Raw genomic sequence first — 20324 nt, 5'->3', positions numbered from 1 at the left:
ACAGAAATTAAGTCAAAGTGATCACTACCTTATAGTAAGAGTCACTAACACTATTCTATTACTTAGTAGAAGCAAGAATCTAGAAGTACATCTCAAAACCTAAGTACCAGAAGAAGTCTTGATTCAATAGGAGCAACATGTAAAATAATAGAAGTGGAAACTGTCTCAGAATTGTATGTTGTTCCTTGTAGTCACAGGTGGGAGGCTCCCTAGTGCTTCTAGTCGCCACTTGGGAGGAAACCTAAGGAAAAAGTGTCTTGTAGTCACAACTAAGGCTCCTAGAGAGCTTATAGTCACCACTTAGATAACAATCTAAGTGAAATTGTGTCTAAGGCATCAAGTGGTGACAAGCAAGCTCCTTGGTACCTGCCCTAGTCGCAAGTTAGCATATAAATCAAGTCAAAATCCATCCAAAAAAGCTTATGTGCGCAACTTGTGAAGGAAATATTCTCCAGGAACATAGTAGGTGCAAGTGCTTCTGTTTTATTAAGAATTCAAATGATAAACTCTCCCTGGATGTAAGTAAACTCTCAGCAACACTGTATTGATTTCTATCATTTGGTTTACTTGGTTAAAAATGTGGCCACGTATCCAATTGATATATAAGTCTAAGTAGAAGATTAATCAATCAACGTTATTATTTTGTTCATCATCTCTCTCACGAGAGCTGGTGAAATAAGAAACAAAGAAAGGCAGAGAAGTTCAAGCTCATTATATATCTGTTAAACATCTCACCAGAGAAATGTTAGAATGCCCAATTTAAATCTTGTATATTATTTAGGGGCATTATAATCGTTATCCGATAATTAAATCCTTGGAAAAATAGTTGTAGATCGTGTATAGGATATGATCTGTAAATCTTTGTGGAAGCAAATACATTGTTGTTCTTGGATTGTAGTTGGTTACTTTATTTACGGGAGTATAGCAACACTCTCGAGGATTTATATATGCTTCCACGAATATATTGTGTTCTTTATTTAATGTCCTAAACACTATTTACCTCAAGAACATGAAACCACTAACCGAACACTAAATTATTTGTCCGCAAAAGATATTAAATAATTTTTTAATTTAGTGAGTATCATCTTCAACCCCCCTTCTACGATACTTCGGGACCTAACAATCATGCTTAAAACCCCATTCTAAAATTAGATTCAGCTGTTAGTTGTATGCTCGGTAAAATTGTTCACAACTTTACATCTAAATTTCGAAATCTATATCTTATTAAACTTTACCGAGCGTACAACTAAGAGTTAAATCAAATTTTAAATTTCTAATGCTTAAAACCCCATTCTAGTGCTTAAAACCCCATTCAAATATTGTTGCTCGGTAAAGTAGTAGTGCTTTTTACTAGTCATGCTTGTTAGAAATAGCCCTCCGCTGGACCGTCCGCCCCGGTCACTTACGCATTGATCCAATCTTAAAACCTTTTGTTAAAAAGGAGTCATAATAATTGACACCTAAAATAATTTTATTCCCCCATTTACTTGGGTAGGAATATTCGCAATCAAATCATCTTTCTCAAAATCCAAAACATTTATAAATCCAGTAATTTGATAAGTAAATTCACTTAGTTATTCTGAACATAGAATAGTAGAAGAGTAATTGCATAAACAGAATAATTTAATTCAGCGATATGTAAAACATTTATCTATTCCGAACTGAGAATAGGGAAAGCAATACTTGCAAAATATGATTCAAAATAAATATCACTTGAACAATAAGTGATGATAGGGATACTTGCCTTTAGTTTTTCGCAGTTAGTCACACTCACAATAACACAATCCCTCATTCCGACATCTCATGGCATCACCGTCTTTCCTTCCGACAATTCACTGATGTGCTGCTCTTGCGATCACTAGAAGCCAGATATCAAATACCATTCCATCTCATTCTCCCCCATGTCTGGACCCAATCAACTCAAGCGATCTGCATCTATAATTAAATGATACAACTTTAATCGTCTAAACGATAATAACTCGATGAACTACGCATCAAAACCATATTGTCTACCCATACGATAGCCCACACATAAAGAACACAGCCAAACACAAGACTATTGACTCACGTACGCACATAATTCACATAGAATATAAACACATAATCCACGTATCACATAATTCATATAACACATGCCTCGGTTCCTCAAAAGGTTCGACTAGGTACATTTAAAACTGAAATCGGGTCAAAAAATATGATTTATCGATCAATAATCGACTCAGAATGACTCGTAAAGCAAGCGACCTTTCGAAACAAAAGAATTTGGATCTCAAAAGTATTTTTAATGAAAGCGGAATATTTTTCTGAGTCTGTACGCGTTCGTTTCGTATTAAACGGACGAACGGTTTATTTTCTACGTATAAAATACGAATAATTTAATTAATAATAGTATTAATTGAATATTTAATACTCTATAAATATTTTTAAAAGCTCTAAAATAATTTTTAGGAATTCTTTAGCTTAATTATGAATAATTATACTTTATTTAATTATTTAAAAGTAAAATTAATTGATCAAACGAATTAATCAATTAATTAAATTTTAAATAATTAACTAAAATAAATTATAAATAATTAAAAACAAATCTGGATTTTTGAAAATAATAAAATAAAATAATTTTTGGGAATTTAAAAGAATTCAGTTAATTATTAAATAATTAACTAAATAATTTTTGGAAATTTAAAAAGTATTTATAGAATTTTCAAAAATTAAATTTTGATAAAAAAAATAAACTGCAGAAACATTTATTTAAACAGAATTTGCAGTTTGAAAGATCAAACCCGGGTCGAATGGGTCGATCAAACGGGTCACCAAGAACAACCTCGGGTTGCCAAGAACAACCCCGGGTTGCCAAGAACAACCCACCGGTTTCTGGGGATACCCAGATTCCGGCCAACGGGGGGTTTCCCTGCGACTTCAGTTCCCGACCGAAAACACACGGCAAAGCTGTGTTTATCGTCTAAATCGATTCGAAACCAACCCAGTTAATCAGACACACCAAAAACCCTTACAAACGGACTATAGTTCGTTAATTCCGGCTTGAAAACGCCATGAACACCGGCCACAGCTCAAGGTTTTCGGCCAAGATCGAGCGCAGCAATTCGCAATCCAAATTCAATGAAATATAAACAAAAACGTAGCTGGTGATTCGTACAATCCAAACCCAATAACTATTCAACCGATTACTCAAGAAGAAATACAAAAATTGAATTATAAAAGCATGGCACAGATCGGTTTTTATGAAAACTGAACCAAACATATACAAATTTGATACCAAATTAATCCTTATGATCTACACAATCTCACACAGTCATCAAAATATACAAATAACTAATCATGATCACAAAAATTGAAACCAAAACTAAAACTTATAAAACAACTTTGATTTAGCATCTCAGTAATCAAAAAATACAAGTAAATATATAAATTGACTCCAATAATCATGGTGATGCTCAATCAATCAACAAATTCAATCGAAAATTAGTGAATAATGAAGTCCCAAATCCGTCGATTCTGACGAACATGGTAGGAGTAAAATACTCGACCTTATATTGTGATTTTGGTGTCAAAAGATTCGTCTTCCTACAGACTTCAATCCGGTACTAAGAATGCCAAAAACTACTAGGTAAATCTCCTGCTATGGATCGATCTTTGAAACTAAGTTCTAAGGATTTATCACATAAACGAGAGCAAATTTTAATATTTATCTGATAGTAGTTTGATTTTTTTTATATATAATGTACAGATAACTACAAGGTTTATTTATACCCGTAAATTAATCCCGATAAATACAATACCATACCTCTTTGTTCTCATAATTTAAAATACCTAGCCCGCAATAATAAACCACCGGGAATATTCTTATAAATAATATTTTTATATAAATACAAATTATATACTAAAATTTTTCGAAAATTATGAATATTCCAAAAATACGAAAATGCGGACATTCGAATGATCTTTAAATTTTACAAGAGTAAAAGTACGAAATTTGCGGGTTTTGAGGTCCTGGTCAGGCCGATCCGTTGATTTTTGGAAAACCGAAATATTTCCTAAATTAACAGAAAACCCCGAGAACACATATAATGTATATAAATGCACACAAAACGAGATAAAACAAGTACCTCGAAAAAAACACACTTTGACACGCGTCCGTATTGCGGGTAATTTCATACAAATGCATTTTAAACACGTAACGAGTATCGTAAAACTACTCTTGTCCTTACAGGACCACATACAAATCTACCGCATGTTAAATCATGGCTAAACACATTTTAAATAATATTAAACAAATAATAATTCATTTAACACGTAAGAAAATAGCTGTAAAATATTATTTTTAATATTTTTAAACCCCACCCCATACCTAGGTGAACACAGGTAAAATATTGAATAATATTTTGGACACAGATAAAATATTGAAGCGAGTAAAATGTCCATTCGATCCTCAAGATGGGAAAATATACCCTCGTTTTTACCGCTATCGATAAAACGATCAGCTTTTAAAATAAGCATTTTGAAAATAATACCTTTAAGTAAATATATTCAGAAACCAACAGAACTAAAACCATTTAACAATAAGCATATTGAGTCATTTAACGATACGAACTCATCAAACGGGAATAAAATATCCACCATTTTATTCCTTTTACATCAGAAAAGCACATAACATATTCAAGGAATAAAAATAATAATAATTAAAAATCTGGGATATTACACTTTCAATTCAAAATATTTTAAGTGAATAGCTGTTTCATCTTTGTTTCTTCTTGTACAAATATGATATTATGCTTTTTGTGCACAGTTTTCAAGTTTGCCACAAAAACTTATTATCTTTTATGCCCCCATCACCATTCAAGAATAATGAACAAAATGTTAAGCTCTCGTCTTCCAAATAACCCTCAGCGATGGAGCCCTCATGATTGTTTTTGTTGCGAGCATACAACTTCACTTTATTAAGATATCTCCAAATTGGCAACATATAACGTACATGTACTGGTCCACCCAACTATACTTCTCTACATAAATGAACTAGCAAGTGCACCATAATGTCGAAAAAGGCTTGTGAAAAAATTATTTCAAAATTACAAAAAAAATTAAATTTCTTGTTGAATCCTAGAAAATATCACTCAAGATTCGATGGTTTTTGCCCCAAATATTTCTTAAAAATGCACCTAATCTAATAAATGAGACCGCGACCTCAGGTTTCAAGAATTTTTTCACGGTAAATTATAAAAATAGTGCAACAAAAAATGAGCATCATGGCTCTTATAACCCGCTACTTTTTTCACCGTTGTGTGCACATAATAACTAATGTTCGATGCACAGCCATGTGGTAGTATATCATTTTTCAGCACTGTGCATGATATATTTTTCTCCTTATTTTTCATATCAAAAATGGCAACAAAAATATCAACATATCTCTCGTCACTTGATTTAATAGCATGATGATTCTTCATAATGCCGAGATCTTGTAATTCATACGTATTGACATGGTATTTTGACTCGCGCGCAATATTTAACAATGTACCAATTATACTATCACATATATTTTTCTCGATGGGCATAAGATCAAGGTTATGCCGAAGTAAATTGTGACTCCAATATGATAATTCAAAAAATATTTAATTCTTCTTATGCCGAAGGTTATGCCGAAGTATATTGTGACTCCAATATCAATCTTATATTTTTTTCCCTTGTTTTCCCCTAAACTGATTAATGTAGCCTGATAACAATTCCTTGTATATGTTTCATTTAAAATTTTAGGGCTCGCTTTATTTTAATTTCACCATTGAATCTCTTTATTGAACCGCCACTTGTGCTTGGGATCCAAAAAATTTTATGGTTCATGTAACACATTTGTTTAATATGATTTAAATACATGGAAGAAGTCTCATAAATTGGATAACCGAATTTACCGTTGTGTTCCATTCAGATAACATTGCATATCCGAGAAAATCGCTTATGATCCACATGATACCAGAACGTAACCTAAAATTGTGACCAATAAATGCATCAAAGGTTTCTATCCCTCCCTCCCCCAACTCTTTTAAGTTGGCAATAAGAGGTTGTATAAAAATATTCATATTATTTTTTGGAGTTTCTAGACCAAAAATGAGTGTTGAAAGTATAAGACTTTTCATTCTTTTAACATGCATCACACCTAAATTTTTTGCATAAGAAATGAATATAACAAGTATCATCGCGAATAAATCGCAGGAAGTGGAAAGAGTTAATATTTCTTTTAGATTTAAAAGTGATGTAATTAGTTTTTAAAGATGCTGTAAAAGATGAATTCGGAATCTTTTAACATGCATTAGTTTCATCCCCAAACTTTTTTGGGAAAAATTAAATTATGGGTCCTTGAACTATTAGCGTTTTATTATTTAGGTCCTTAAACTAAAGATTCCGTATTTAAACTAAAGATTCTGTATTTCAAGTCACTTAAATTTTCCGTTTTTTGACTTGAGTCCTTCCGTCAAAAAGATTCTAACGTCATTAAAATCACAAAACTAGTGTTCTTCGTGTTCATACAAATCAAAAAAAATTTGAAGGTGTTAATAATATATAAATTTAAAATTCAATTAGCCAAATTGAAATTTGAATCATCAGCAACACTCATATGACACTAATTTTCCTAAACTAGGTTCAGTTCAGAAAATCCTAAATTAAACCCTAAATTTTGGGTTCTTGATCGAATTTAGTGGACATAAATTTTGAATTGGACTTAGTTTGTGAAAATTGGTGTCATATGAGTGTTGCTGTTGATTTAAACTTCAAATTTTTTTTTTTGCTGAAGATTTAAACTTCAATTTAACTACTTGAATTTTAAATTTGGATGTCATTGACATATTCATAATTGCTTTGATCCATATGAACATCAAGAACCCCTAATTCTTATTAAGGAAATGACTTATATCAGAAATTTCAAAAAATAAGTGACCCGTTTAGTGACCTAGACAATAAAATATCAATAGTTCATGGATATATAATTTAACTAGCATAATAAACCGTGCGAGGCACGGGCCATTTCTAGCAATGCAGGTAAAGTGCCTTATGTTTCTATAAGGTCTCCGGCACATCCATAAGAGAAGAATCTTACATAGGAATAAAAAAAGATATAATTTGTTGATGGAAAACATGAAATGCCAAAGATTGCAGATTTTAGTCTAGCCAACTTTTATCAGCAAAAGCGTCCTCTTACAAGCCGAGTCGTGACATTTGGCTAAAGAGCTCCAAAGCTCCTTTTAGCTTCTAACAAAATTGGAGTTGGTATTGATCTATGGAGTACATGATATTAGAAATGTTTATGGGAAGTTCGATCATGGCGGGCCGTGCATAGATAAGTTCTTCTAACTGGTCAAAAATTGTAAAAATAAGGTTAATCTAATGCATAATAACAGAAAGTGAAAATACTGTATGAAATTGTAAGCTTACATTTTTTAATCAATAAATAAGCTATAATTCATAATTGAGAAGGTTTGATAGTTCAATTTTCACAAATTTACAATAAAATACATATACTGTTATAGTAAGGTTAAATAGCCTTCAATTGTCTTTTTTGACTTACCATTTCTAATAGTTTTTGGATATTTTTAATCATATTATCACATATTTGGTATATCCTTGATCATGGAGACCACCTTTTTTCACCAGCAAAAGGGTGAAATGGTTTTTATTTGGTCAGGAATTTAGTGTAGTAGAATGTAATTATGATTACATATTGGAGCATGTGTACATAAAATTATATACCTTTAACACCTGATCCATCATCCAGAGATTTTAAACCCTTGACCGTCGGTGGTGTCAGATGCAATATCAGCAGTGTAGACCTCATGGGGACTGTGCCTCTTCTGACAAGAAAAAGAACCACTATATTAATTAACATTATTTATGGATACATGCAATTAGTAAACTTCTCAAAGCAAGAGAGAATTTAAATTAGAATCATCATTACATCTAGTTCATTTAGATGTCTATGAATAGGCAAAGCTTTACTTCAAATAATAAGACAATTATAGTTGAAAATATGACGCATAAAAGAGAGAGATACTGTGAAATTACCTGCGTGAATCATTATTCTCTGCTTCGACATTCTCTGCCTCTCCAGGGCATCTTTGGTGAGCAATAGTCTGGGCCCGACTGCCTTTATTCCGGGCTTGCTCCATTAAACAACAAACTATGGGTTTAGGCACCTTCACGAATTTCCCTGCCAAAATTACCATACCAGAGCTGAATGATAGAGATGTGTGATTAGTTATGCATAAGAAAGAAATAAACACGCCGACTAAACATTGTAACCAATACTCTAGAAAGATCAACTACCATACAATATTATTTCTATCATCAAATACACACACCCTACTACATGTGAGAAAAAAAATTAGAACCTTTAATATTTAATCTAACATCCACACAATCAATAAATTCGACTAACTCTTAATTTAGCAATAATATAACAAAGATATAATTTGTGTAATTCAAGCATTAGGGGACAAGTGCGGTGCTTCACTTTAACCTCATGCATGAGAGTTCAATATTATAATATAGTTCCGACCTCCGAGTAAGTGAAAACAGAAACCCTCTCCACCACATACATTTATTGCCTTGATTTTTTGTATTTACATTTAAAAAATCCTTAGTGTTATCCTTCATTTCAACATCTAAAGCCTAATTTTTAAGCTCGACTGTCAAAGTCACATGATCTTATTAAGATGAGTATTCAAAAAGTGTAAGATGAGTGGCTTTATCTAATCATCATCACAATGCTCATTTTGTAGACATGTCTGTATCTTCCTATATTTTCATTCTTCCCTGAAATTTCTTAATCTATTACATCAATCTTCCTAAATATATTATCTGACCCGTTGAAGGTGTTCAATTTGACATCTAAACAGATCAAGTTCTTGTAGAATACTCTAAAGGCCATTTTCAATTAGAGACTTTAAATGTTTTTATTGCTATTTAATCTAAACAAACCTTGTAATTAAGAGATATAGTTTTCTATAGTAACTTCAAGCATTCCTTTGAGCCTTTCCACTAAGGTTCGGGTTAACCAACTGGCGGATTAAGAGATCTGCAGGTTCTAATATTAACGATCACACCGAGTCTCGTTTGAATAGATTTTATTGGAGTATTAACTTGCAGTTATATAAATAACAAATAAGAAAGCATTTAGGCGCTGAGATTATACAATTTTGCAAAGATAACAGCCCTCGTAAATGTCTACACACAAAGTATTAATTACACAATTATGTTAACTATCTCAGCCCTATAAATATGAAAGTCACTAATTCGAATACACAAGCTCTTTGATATTACACTACAACACCTCGCTTTCACAGACCTCACACTAATACCTTGATAAGCTGCAGTACTCTTAATTAATGTAATAACTTTTTAAAATATGTAACTTAATTAAAATATGTTGTATTATAATACATCTATTTACTTGATATCATACGGAATATACATCAAAACTCTCAAACCCTTAAGTTAGGTAATAATTTTAAAATTCAGGTTTTATGAATTTAATTAATAATCAGTACTCTTAAAAACCTAGAATATAAAAAACTTGCTTTGAGAAATGTTTAATTAAAATTTAATTTTTATTAGTTGATTTAAAGTTTTAAGAATAAATTAGGATCCCTATTAGGCAGTAAGGATCATAGAATAATATTGATGATTTTCGCTTTCCTGTAGTTAAAATTTGCTCCAATCATACATGTTTTAAGGAGAAGAAACAGACATTGACCTGACCATGCAATAAAATCTACATAAATAGGAAAAAAATAAAGAGGCTAGAGCCTTGATCACTGAACAGAATATCTGCCCACGCATCACACCAAGGAAAACACCAAGGAAATAAGGAAAGGTAATCCGTATAATACCGACATTATCATGGATGCAGATTGGGTTAAATGTCGGACGGAAGCATAAAGTTGCTTACTTTATAGTACACAATACATTAGGCTTTTTCCTATCTCCGAGTACATTTCAAAAAAGTTCAACTTTAAGTGCAATCCTATGGTCTCACTTATTTCCTAGGCACAAGAAAATTTATAAGATATGTGTTTTACTGGGTCTCTGTTGTGATATTGCAAAACAATAATTGATGCAGATTTAATTGAAAAGATAAACATAAATGAGGGGACAATTGGCCTAAACAACACATGATAAGAAACCAATGATTTTAAAATGTAACAATACATATCCTCACATAATACAACACCAATTTACCATAAATTAAGCAATCCTCACATCCTACAAATCAAAGTCTTCGACAACATAGACAAATACATATACAAACATATAGAGAACTTATGTAAATGAATTAGCAAATGAGGTTATTCCAATTTAGATACATATATGCATATATCTAACATAAATTGAGGTGAAGAAGCGAGAATAATTTGGCAAACTATACTCAACAACCTAAAACTTATTTAAATAACATATTAACTCTCTCTCTCTGCGCGCGCACGCGATTTGCCATGTATACATATACACACACATAAAAACCATGTTGGTAGCCTTTTTCCCTCTTATTTTTCCACAATATTTTGTCCTTCCAGATGTTCTCTACAGCCAAAAAATCAAGTTACAAATCATTCTTAATTGAATATCATTTCGCCAAGACAATAGTTTACCATCAAGTAAAGACTCAAGTTCAAGTTAATTCAGGAAGCCCTAAATACAAAAAATCCTGCAATTCACAAATACCACGCAATTATATAGATAAATGAAGGATACAAGAAGAAAAAATGGTTGAGATCACCTGGGAAAATTGCGGAATTCAATTGTTCAGCCATACATATACGATAAACATATGTCACCTAAAACATGGATTCCAAATTTTTATTTCTCAAACCACGAAGATAAATCAAGCTATGCTACGCATATTAATCATCCACCCCACCTTTGCTGAATTATGAACATAAAATCACGATATGAGCCGCCTGTGCAGGGAGTGTTACTGCGAGGATTGTGCAACGTGGTATACATCGCTTTATAGGTGAAGGCTGTGTTCACTTCAGGTATGTTAGGAAGCTCAAGAGTCACGATACACTCTAAAAGGGGACAAAGTTGTCTTTTATTGTAAAATAAAATGTCTCACGATTTTTCGTGAATAAAATATCTCAGAATTTTTAATCTCAGCTTGTCCCATGTTGGGCTATTAATAATATAATAAATTGCTTTATAATCTTTCAATTCAAGAAAATTAAATTAAAACGCTTTTAAAAATAGTTGCTAGTTATCCTAAAAAAATAAAGGTTTTTTTAAAATAATGAAGGCTAAAATCATTATTGCAAAAATACTATCATTTAAAAAAAATTGCAAATTTATCTTTGTATTTGCAAAAATACTATTTTTCAAATTATTTTTTTTGCAAAAATACGATTTTTTGCAACTTAATTCAATTAGATGCAATATTCAACAAATTTTCATGCAGCCAAAAAAAACTCAATTTCTCTAAACACATGTCTACTTAATTTTAGTTGATTCCGTATATTTACAAAAAAAATCAAAAAATAATAAAATCACAAAAAAAATTAAAAAAATTAATATTTTTGGTAATTTCTCACAAATAAATAATCTTATAAATTTTCTAATATTTTTTAAATAAATCACTAATAATTAAATCCTGAACCCTAAGCTAGTTTGTGTTGTGATTGTGACCATTTGGGATCAAGAGGAATGCACTGTTAATACAAATTGGGTTTCTTCTATACTCACAATTCTTGAAAAAAGATGGATTTTTTGGATAATTCAAGCTTCAAAGTATCAACAGAGATGGAGAAATTGCTTTGTGAGAGACTGTTGGATGAAAATCAACCTATTTCTGAGCGTTTTAGAGCTCTTTTTTCTCTTAGAAATCTTAAAGGCCCTTTACCCAGAAACGCCCTTATTCAAGGTCTCTTCTTTTTCTTTATGTTGTATGTATATATGTACATGTATATGCCCTTTATTTTTAAGTTGATTTTGCTTTGTGGGTTGCTTATGTTTTGAGTTATGTGTGTGTGTGTGTTGCTTTGTGAATCTTGATTTGTTTTTATGTTTTTAATTGTTGGATTTGATTGTTGAAATTAATTGTGTTTATAAGAATGCCCTTATATACAACAGAGATTTAACTGTCTTTGAATTTTTTTTTTTAATTTTCCTTTGGTTTATGCATGTGTATATGTAAATATGTAATGTTAATAACTAAAGACAATACCAGTTTGCACTCAGTTTGGACCTTTATGAATATAGAAGTCAGTTGGAGCCAATTTACTATTTGCCCGCATGTTTATTTCTAATTGACCTTAATTTGATACTGAGATGTATAACATAGAGCTAGTACAATGTATTTTAGTACGATGACCTTCTATTGTTTGGTATTTCATTTCGAGGGTTTGTTTCAGCGAAGGCTGTATTGGACTCTTAGTTAGACGTCTTTTATCCTGTTTGGCTGTTGAGAATGAATAATATGCAATAGTTTCAAGTGTAAAAGTAATCTTCTTGATGTATTAGTAAAGTAAGTAACTAAGTGTTGCACACTGAATTGTTTACAGTATATATGTAGTGGATTTGCAGATATATTTTCAAATTGCCTGCATCTATAAATTGTAATGGTGCTATATGTATACTGCAGTTATAATATTATTTGAAATATTATAAAGCGAAATGTGTGGATTGGACAAAAATATATATACGGACCTACTATTTTAGTATCAAGTGAACCAGTTTTCTGCAGGAGATGAATACAGTATATAGCAGTATGGCTATAATTAAAAAATTTAGGTGCATTAACTATTTGACCATCTAATTTGTGGGTGCGGACACATGAATCATCTTTCTTTAAAAAAGGCCGGTTCAACCATCCTACTTCTAGAGTTTGTACAGTCCGATTACGAATCTGCTTCTGGGTAATTTAAAGACACAAGTTTGTGGAGTGTATTAAACCTACAATTGTGTAAACACTGCATATATCTTCAGTCTTCACTCGTCACTTATAAACACTGTAACGCCTTTTACCGATAAAAATCAATTAGTTCTAGCCAAACCAATCGCTAAGGCCTAAACCCTACTTCCTGCCTTCCCAAATTATTCTTTCAACATGGCTTTGCACAAAGGTGGAGCCACGTGGAACCGAGGGGCTCCCATCTCCTACATGGAGATTTCAGTTGCATATTATCATATACACTGCATATTATCATACCAACCTACATTCTGCCTATCCATTACATGTCCAGGAGGAAAAAAGTTAAATTACAATGTAAAATTTGAAAGGCACACTGGTCAACATGGCTTAGTGACTATTGACCGTCAAAGTGTCACTCTCTCAGCAAGCAATGTGACTGTCTCAGGCTTAGTCTGGTCAACTTCTTTCCCATTTTTAAAACTTTCATCCTTAGAAAAGCCAGCAACACCAACGGACATAGAACAAACACCATCAGACAATCACGTAGAGGTACTAAGTGAAAGGAGTTGCAAATAAAGCAAAAGAATAGGAGCCTACTATTTTAATTTTTAGTATTTAAGTGAAATAGTTTTTAGAGCAGTATGACCATAATAAGCAGTATGACCATAATAAGCAGTATGACCATAATAATTTTTTTATCTGAGCTTGTTTTTGGAAATACTTTTAGATTGAGTTCGATTTTAAGTCTTATCAAATTAAGTGAATAGATGTAGCAATATTAATATTTTAGAGTTACTGTATATCTAAAAAATTAAGAGTTTGATTTGAAATCTAATAACATATTTATTTACAAGTCATAGGAAAGAATGTAATTCGACGATTATCTACAAGCTTCTTATTAGTTTTACCAATAAACATACCATAAATTAAAATAATTTAAATAGGAAAAGAAGTTTTATAGGGTTACGTATAGATGTTGACATTGCAATAAATTGCTGTAGAATTCGAATGCATTAAAAGGATTGCCTAAATTGTGTAAAACTCTCTCTAGATAGTTCTCTTGGCATATATATTTATAAGAAATAAGAATAATGGTTTGCATTAGTTTGAAGTCACCAGACACTGCTCTAGGAGCCGGATATACTGACTTACTGAGTATGTTTGGCTGATATTCAGTTTGAATTGGTCTAAACATCAGAGGTCATGAAAGATACATAATCTCATCGTGTTTTACAGGCGATTACTTTGTTTGCCAATTTCAGAAATTTTTTCTTGGTATTAATTGAATACTAACACCTATAAGACAGGTGGTACATTATGGTTTAGTACAACGACCTGCTGTTGTTTGGTATGTCTTTTTGTGGGTTGGTCAGTCTAGCAAAAGTCGTACATATGCCTACAATTATGTTATTCTTTTTTTTAAATTGTTGCATTATAGTCGTACAGATGCCTATAATTATGTTATTCTTTTTTCTTGTAATACCAACTTCCAAGAAATTTGAATATTTAAAAGTTCAGAAAAATGCGGATAGTGAGTGTTGTTACTACTATTCTTGCAGCAACAAGGAATTCTTCAAATCTACTGGCTCATGAGGCTGCATTTGCCCTGGGGCAAATGCAAGATGTTGAAGCTATCCCTGCTTTGGAAAATGTTCTCAATGATATGTCATTACATCCTATTACACGCCATGAGGTAATTGAAATTTGCATCGTGTTAATGGCATTTAAAATCTAAGAATTTTGTTTGACATCCTATGTTATGGATTTATAGGCTGCTGAAGCTCTCGGTGCTATTGGTTTGCGGAGTAACATCCCACTTCTGAAGAACAGTTTGGTTAACGATCCAGCTCAAGAAGTCAGAGAGACATGTGAATTGGCTCTAAGTCGGATCGAAGAACTTCCGGACGATGGTGAAAGTACTGATTCATCCACAATTGGAGCATCACCTTTTCTCTCTGTTGACCCAGCTGCTCCTTCTTCTGGTTCTTCTGTACATCAATTAAGGTTAGTTTGGGTAAGCAGTATGCTTCCTTGTGAACTTTTCTTGACTTGTTACAGAATTGTAATTGGTTTTAGAGAATTTCATATAAATGAAGACAATATGCCTCTTTATAGGATTTTCTTAATGAGTTGCTGAACTGTAATTGGTTTAGGGAAGTTCTTTTAAATGAAGACAAAAAAATGTATGAGCGTTATTCAGCTCTTTTCGGGCTTCGAAATCATGGTGGAGATGAAGCCATTTCTGCTATCGTCAAAGCTTTAGGTGCAAATAGTGCTCTTCTTCGACATGAGGTCTCTTACTGACTCTGATTCAACGGTTTTACCCTTGCCAAAAAAATAGTTTGATTGCTGATGCTGAGTACACTTAGACCACTCGTAGTGATTAGATTGAAATCTTGAACTGTAAATATAGTAAATTGGATATTCTATTATGCAACTCTCAGAAAGTATGTACTCTGAAGGCAGTTGTTTGGGTAGTTTGTTTTAATTCCGTACTTTGCAGGTTGCTTACGTCTTGGGCCAATTACAAAGTAAAATTGCTACCGATGCGCTTTCCAGCGTACTTAAGGATGTTCATGAGCATCCGATGGTTAGACATGAAGCAGCTGAAGCTCTTGGTTCTATAGCAGGTTTACAATGCAGTACTATATAGTATATTTTTCCTGCTAAAACCAAATGACCCATTATCCAATTCTTTAGCATACTAAACTTCTTTTACTAAAGACTTCAATATGAAGTTTTTTCTAACATATTCTTGTTATTTTCATAGATGACCAATGTGTAGCTCTTTTGGAGGAATTTGTAAAAGATCCAGAGCCTATTGTTTCACAGAGCTGTGAAGTGGCTCTCAGCATGTTGGAATTTGAAAAGGCCGGGAAGACGTTTGAGGTAATTTTAGAGATAGACGACCTTCTACTATTGGGCATTTTGGTACGAGATAACAAAATTCTAAGAGGTCGCTTCTTTTTTTTGTGCAGTATCTCTTCATGCAGACACCTCAAGTACTGCAAGCCTGATTACCTCAAGTACTGCAAGCCTGATTATAATTTGGTTAGCTGGTTTTTATGGTTCTTCAACCTGTCATTCTATCAAGGGATGTTGTACTGATTGGTGCACAATATTTCTGCCTCTGACCATTCATTGGTCTAATCATATCTTGTTCTTGTTGTTGTTTAGAATATAATTTAACGACTTAACGTCACATACAAATAATGGTTGATATTGAAAAGAGAAAATTGGCTTCAACTATCCCCATAAATTCCTTTTTTTTTATCACAAAATGTTTACATACACAAGTCTTTTATGCTGGATTGTTTAAAATTGTGTAAGAGTTTTGGAAATAGTTTGTTGATCAGTCTCAGTATTGCAGAGCTTTTATGATCTTAATTCAGTTATACACATGAAAGAGTATGCAGGTCACTAGATATCTTTACCTAATTTTAATTGATTGTTATTGCTTTCAGCAAAGGCCGGGGGCTGGGGTCGATGTCATGTCATTTAGTTAGATTGAAAAAGTTTAGGGTACATCAGAACTCTTTGTTCAGGTGTTTGCTCATGTGATGTTACTTGTAAGTTAGTATTGTCTGTATCAATGTTTACTTGAGGATGTGATGATACCTGCTTTTATAGCTTTCAGTTTCTAATGAGATTGTTACGTTATTATCAGGATCTTGTTTGGACAGGACATATTTGAAGGTACAATATTTAGATTTCACGAAGTGTACTTAGGTATACATTTTGCTGTTACCTGTTAGTGCCCTTATGGAGTGCTAGATAAATTGGGGTAGTTGATAATATTCCAATGATTAAGGAATCTTGTTATATGATAAAGTTTTTGAACCATAGTAAAAATTAATAGAAATGCTGTGTCAGATACTGTGTTGATTGGAGAATAATGTGTTTTATTTCTCTGTCAATTGTCACAGGCAGTTTCTTTTGCTAGAAATTTGATTCTTTAAAAGATTTCGTTTCATGTTTTGATTGGTTATTCAACTTCTGTCTGTTTTGATGTATCTGGACTTGTTGGTTTTGAGCAGGGTAATGATTATGGATGAAGTTAATAGGAGAAGCAGTTTAACTTTTTCAGTTTCGGTCTTATATGCCTAATTTTTTTTGCTAATTAATTACACGCACACACCACGAGTCGCACAATATGCCTAATTTTTTTTGCTAATTAATTACACGCACACACCACGAGTCGCACAATATGCCTAAATTGATTATATATGTAATATGTGTCTGTTACAAGTGACTTGAAAAATACGGGAAGATCTGATGCAGGAGATCAAGACCTTCTCCGAAGGTCCTACAGAGTTGTGTGAACTATATATGACCTTCCTGGAAACGACCTATTGCCATTGTCGTGTTCTTTATGAACAAAGGATGAATGTGTAACTTTGTCATTTGTTAAAACAGACTTTGGTCGATTTTGAACAGAATTTCGAAAAACAGCTGGGGATATCATGTCAACATGCAAAAGTTGAAGGGGAAAGAAGAAGTGAGGTGGGATGTATTGGAGTATTATGAATAAAAGTCAAGTTCACAAGTATCAAACTCAACTTTCAGTTAAAGTATAATTTGTCTTATCAAAATAAATAAAACATTTTACACGAGGATTGGCATTGTCACAAGTCTCAACCTCAATGATTCGTTTCCATCTACTCACCATAACTGAATTGGCATTCAAACTTTATGAGGTGTTCATAACTAATTTTTTAATTAACTCAAATATTTTAAAAGCATTTATTTGATTTCAGAAGCTCAATTTCCCGAGGGAAGACAACCTATTTAATACTCCCTTCATACTTTTTATTTATCTAGTTTAATTTTTTTGCGTAATTTAAGGTGATTGATTGTATAATTCCGTAAATTTTTAAAAAAATTATTTTTTTTAAACAAAATTTAAGATACAAATTTTTATTCTTAAAAAAAAATCAAATTTTTTTAGCGAAATTAGGCATCTGATGCACCTTAAAATACGTTTAAAAGTTAAATTGAACGGATAATTTGTGACTGAGTTAATATAATAATTTTTCATATTGTGTTACTTATTTGAAGACTTGTACTTGCAAAACTCAAAATAATTTGATTGATAGATTAAGTTATTTTTAAATTAACATACTTTTAATTGTTTAGTGGCACCCACTTACTTAAGGGAAGTGACTTGTTAAATTATTAAAGTTAACTTGTAAGTACAAGCCTTTTCTCTGTTCTTTTGTCTCTAATCCATTGAATTATGGAGGTTCAGTGCCATTTTTTAATACTGCAAAAATACAAATAGCCAAATCACAAGTAGAAATAATATAATTTTAAAATTGTAATTTGCGTCTCAAAGTAGTTAGTGACGCGTATGCGATAAATATTGAAAATAACATACTTAGCCAGCTAGCTCCAATTTCCAAAGTGCAGCGTTCGTTCGGCGGAATATTATTTTATTTTATTTTCACTATGCTTTACTTTGAATTTTTTTAATAAATGCAAAATAATGAATTTATATACCGTTGATCACGTATTGGTATAAAATTTAAATTATTTTAATAATGTCCTATTAAAAATTTCTAAGGTTCATATATAAATTGAGTATCGCTAGTAACACGAAATTGGATTCAAAAAATTGCATATAACTAATGTTATATCAATGCCACTATTAATTAATGATATATTGCGAGAAGTGCTATAATATCAATTAAAATTTAGGTAATATTAAAAGATGTTAGAAAGTATATTTTGAAAACCAATTTTTTTAAGTATTTCACATTTTGCATCCCAAACAGTAGAATATGGAGTATTATTGGAAATTGAAATATTAAAGTCAAATAAGCATATACTTTATCGAACACAATATAAAAATAAAACTAGTACAATTATGATACATAACCATTAATAATTGTCACAATTTTACCCTACATAGAGACCTACTATGTCCCCCTCCTTATAACTCCCTTTATAAACCCCCACCATTTCTGTCCTAAAACACCTGCCCTGCCCTGCCCACTTCTTGATTCCATTTCCTAGTCCCCTCGTGTGCTCATTTTAATATACACACACTTATTATTTACATGGCAACATCAGGGACTAGTTCTCCTTGTGGTGCATGTAAGTTTCTCAGAAGAAAATGTGCCACCGATTGTATTTTTGCACCTTATTTCACTTCTGAACAAGGTCCTGCCAGATTTGCTGCTATTCATAAAGTGTTTGGTGCTAGCAATGTTTCCAAACTGTTGTGCAGCATTCCGGTTGCTGATCGTTGCGAAGCGGTTGTTACGATTGCTTATGAGGCTCAAGCTAGGATTAAAGATCCTGTTTATGGTTGTGTTTCTCATATTTATGCCTTGCAACAACAGGTAAAATCCCTTCCATATTATACACACGTTTATTTGTTTTTTCTTTCACAAAAACTGTCCTTACAAACTGCTTTAGAGTAGAGGTAAGATCTGCGTATTTATGCTATCGAGCATATTTGTATATTGCCTTGTTATAATTCTTGTTAGTGTTGATGATGATCATGGATTATGTAACAGAATTAAATTTTATCTAAATAATATTGTACATTATGTATGAATGTGTAGGTGGCAAGCTTACAATCACAAGTGATGCAAGTGAAATCTCAGATGGCACAAGGCTTAATGGAATCAAGAAATCATGAAGAAAATCTGTGGCAAGCAGGGAATTACATGACCGGAACCTCGATTTCTTACCCGGGGTACAATTTCATGAACAATAATTACGTGTCACCACAGAGCTCACCGGAGTCGATAAATCATTATCATGACAACAAAGAAGGTGTGATGAGCTTGGAAGACATACAAAACAGGCATGATCAACTAATATCATTACAAAATCCAAGTAATTATGGTAGGAAGAGACCATCTGGATCTCATATTGATCAGTTGGGTGAGCTTCAAGAACTAGCTAGTAGAATGATGAATAACTAATTGTATCTCCTTTAATAAGCGATAATGGTAATTTATGTATAGATGGAAACTTAAGTATGTCAAAACTAGTATTTTTACTATGTTATAAGCTAAATGAGGCAGTTTTACTTTGCGTTGAATATATTTGTTAACTAGTTTGAACTTGAGATTGTGCAAAATCATCTCTCCCAGTAAATAAATATTTTTTTCAGAGTCGAATAGTTAATCTACCAGAGACAAGAGGTCGACCACTGCAATAATTTATTTGGCATAAATTTGAACTGTACCTCGTGAACAACAATAGAGACGAAACATTTGACATTTGCGCAATGAAATTCTTGGATTTTAGATCTTCTTGGATTTGCTTTGGAAGCTGGATAATTTAGTACATGTCAGGGTTCTTAGGCAGACACGATAACATAAAATATACTTGTACATATAATTGAGTTCATATCTACTTCCTCTCTTTTTTTTTAATTCTTAGTTACAATCCGTGTGATTGAAAA

At 32.2% G+C, this 20324-nt stretch overlaps 3 protein-coding genes across 4 annotated transcripts; 2 read left to right on the top strand and 1 right to left on the bottom strand.

Moving 5' to 3' along the window:
• Positions 1 to 6985: 6985 nt before the first annotated feature.
• Positions 6986 to 11050, bottom strand: LOC141693092 (uncharacterized). Of its 2 annotated transcripts, XM_074498095.1 has the most exons (5): positions 10919 to 11050; positions 10778 to 10835; positions 8065 to 8232; positions 7753 to 7853; positions 6986 to 7356 (listed from the first exon to the last, which is right to left on the bottom strand). In XM_074498095.1, the coding sequence occupies exons 3-5, from the start codon at positions 8223 to 8225 to the stop codon at positions 7298 to 7300; spliced, it is 321 nt and encodes a 106-aa protein (XP_074354196.1). In that variant the 5' UTR covers positions 8226 to 8232; positions 10778 to 10835; positions 10919 to 11050; the 3' UTR covers positions 6986 to 7297. The 2 variants fall into 2 exon arrangements, with proteins under 2 accessions (XP_074354196.1, XP_074354197.1); XM_074498096.1 differs by lacking the exons at positions 10778 to 10835; positions 10919 to 11050 and having other exon boundaries at positions 8065 to 9463.
• A 600-nt stretch (positions 11051 to 11650) lies between these two features.
• LOC141693982 (deoxyhypusine hydroxylase) lies at positions 11651 to 16155 on the top strand. The gene is made up of 7 exons (XM_074499184.1): positions 11651 to 11914; positions 14464 to 14597; positions 14676 to 14908; positions 15058 to 15196; positions 15408 to 15534; positions 15675 to 15793; positions 15883 to 16155. The coding sequence occupies exons 1-7, from the start codon at positions 11752 to 11754 to the stop codon at positions 15919 to 15921; spliced, it is 954 nt and encodes a 317-aa protein (XP_074355285.1). The 5' UTR covers positions 11651 to 11751; the 3' UTR covers positions 15922 to 16155.
• Positions 16156 to 18851: 2696 nt separating this feature from the next.
• Positions 18852 to 19946, top strand: LOC141693061 (LOB domain-containing protein 16). The gene is made up of 2 exons (XM_074498059.1): positions 18852 to 19248; positions 19474 to 19946. Exons 1-2 carry the CDS (start codon positions 18964 to 18966, stop codon positions 19837 to 19839), a joined length of 651 nt encoding a protein of 216 aa, XP_074354160.1. The 5' UTR covers positions 18852 to 18963; the 3' UTR covers positions 19840 to 19946.
• Positions 19947 to 20324: the final 378 nt, after the last annotated feature.

The sequence above is a fragment of the Apium graveolens genome, chromosome 10, assembly GCF_009905375.1.
Source record: "Apium graveolens cultivar Ventura chromosome 10, ASM990537v1, whole genome shotgun sequence".
In the NCBI taxonomy this organism is placed as follows: domain Eukaryota; kingdom Viridiplantae; phylum Streptophyta; class Magnoliopsida; order Apiales; family Apiaceae; genus Apium; species Apium graveolens.
This window is presented reverse-complemented; position numbering and strand designations above follow the sequence as displayed.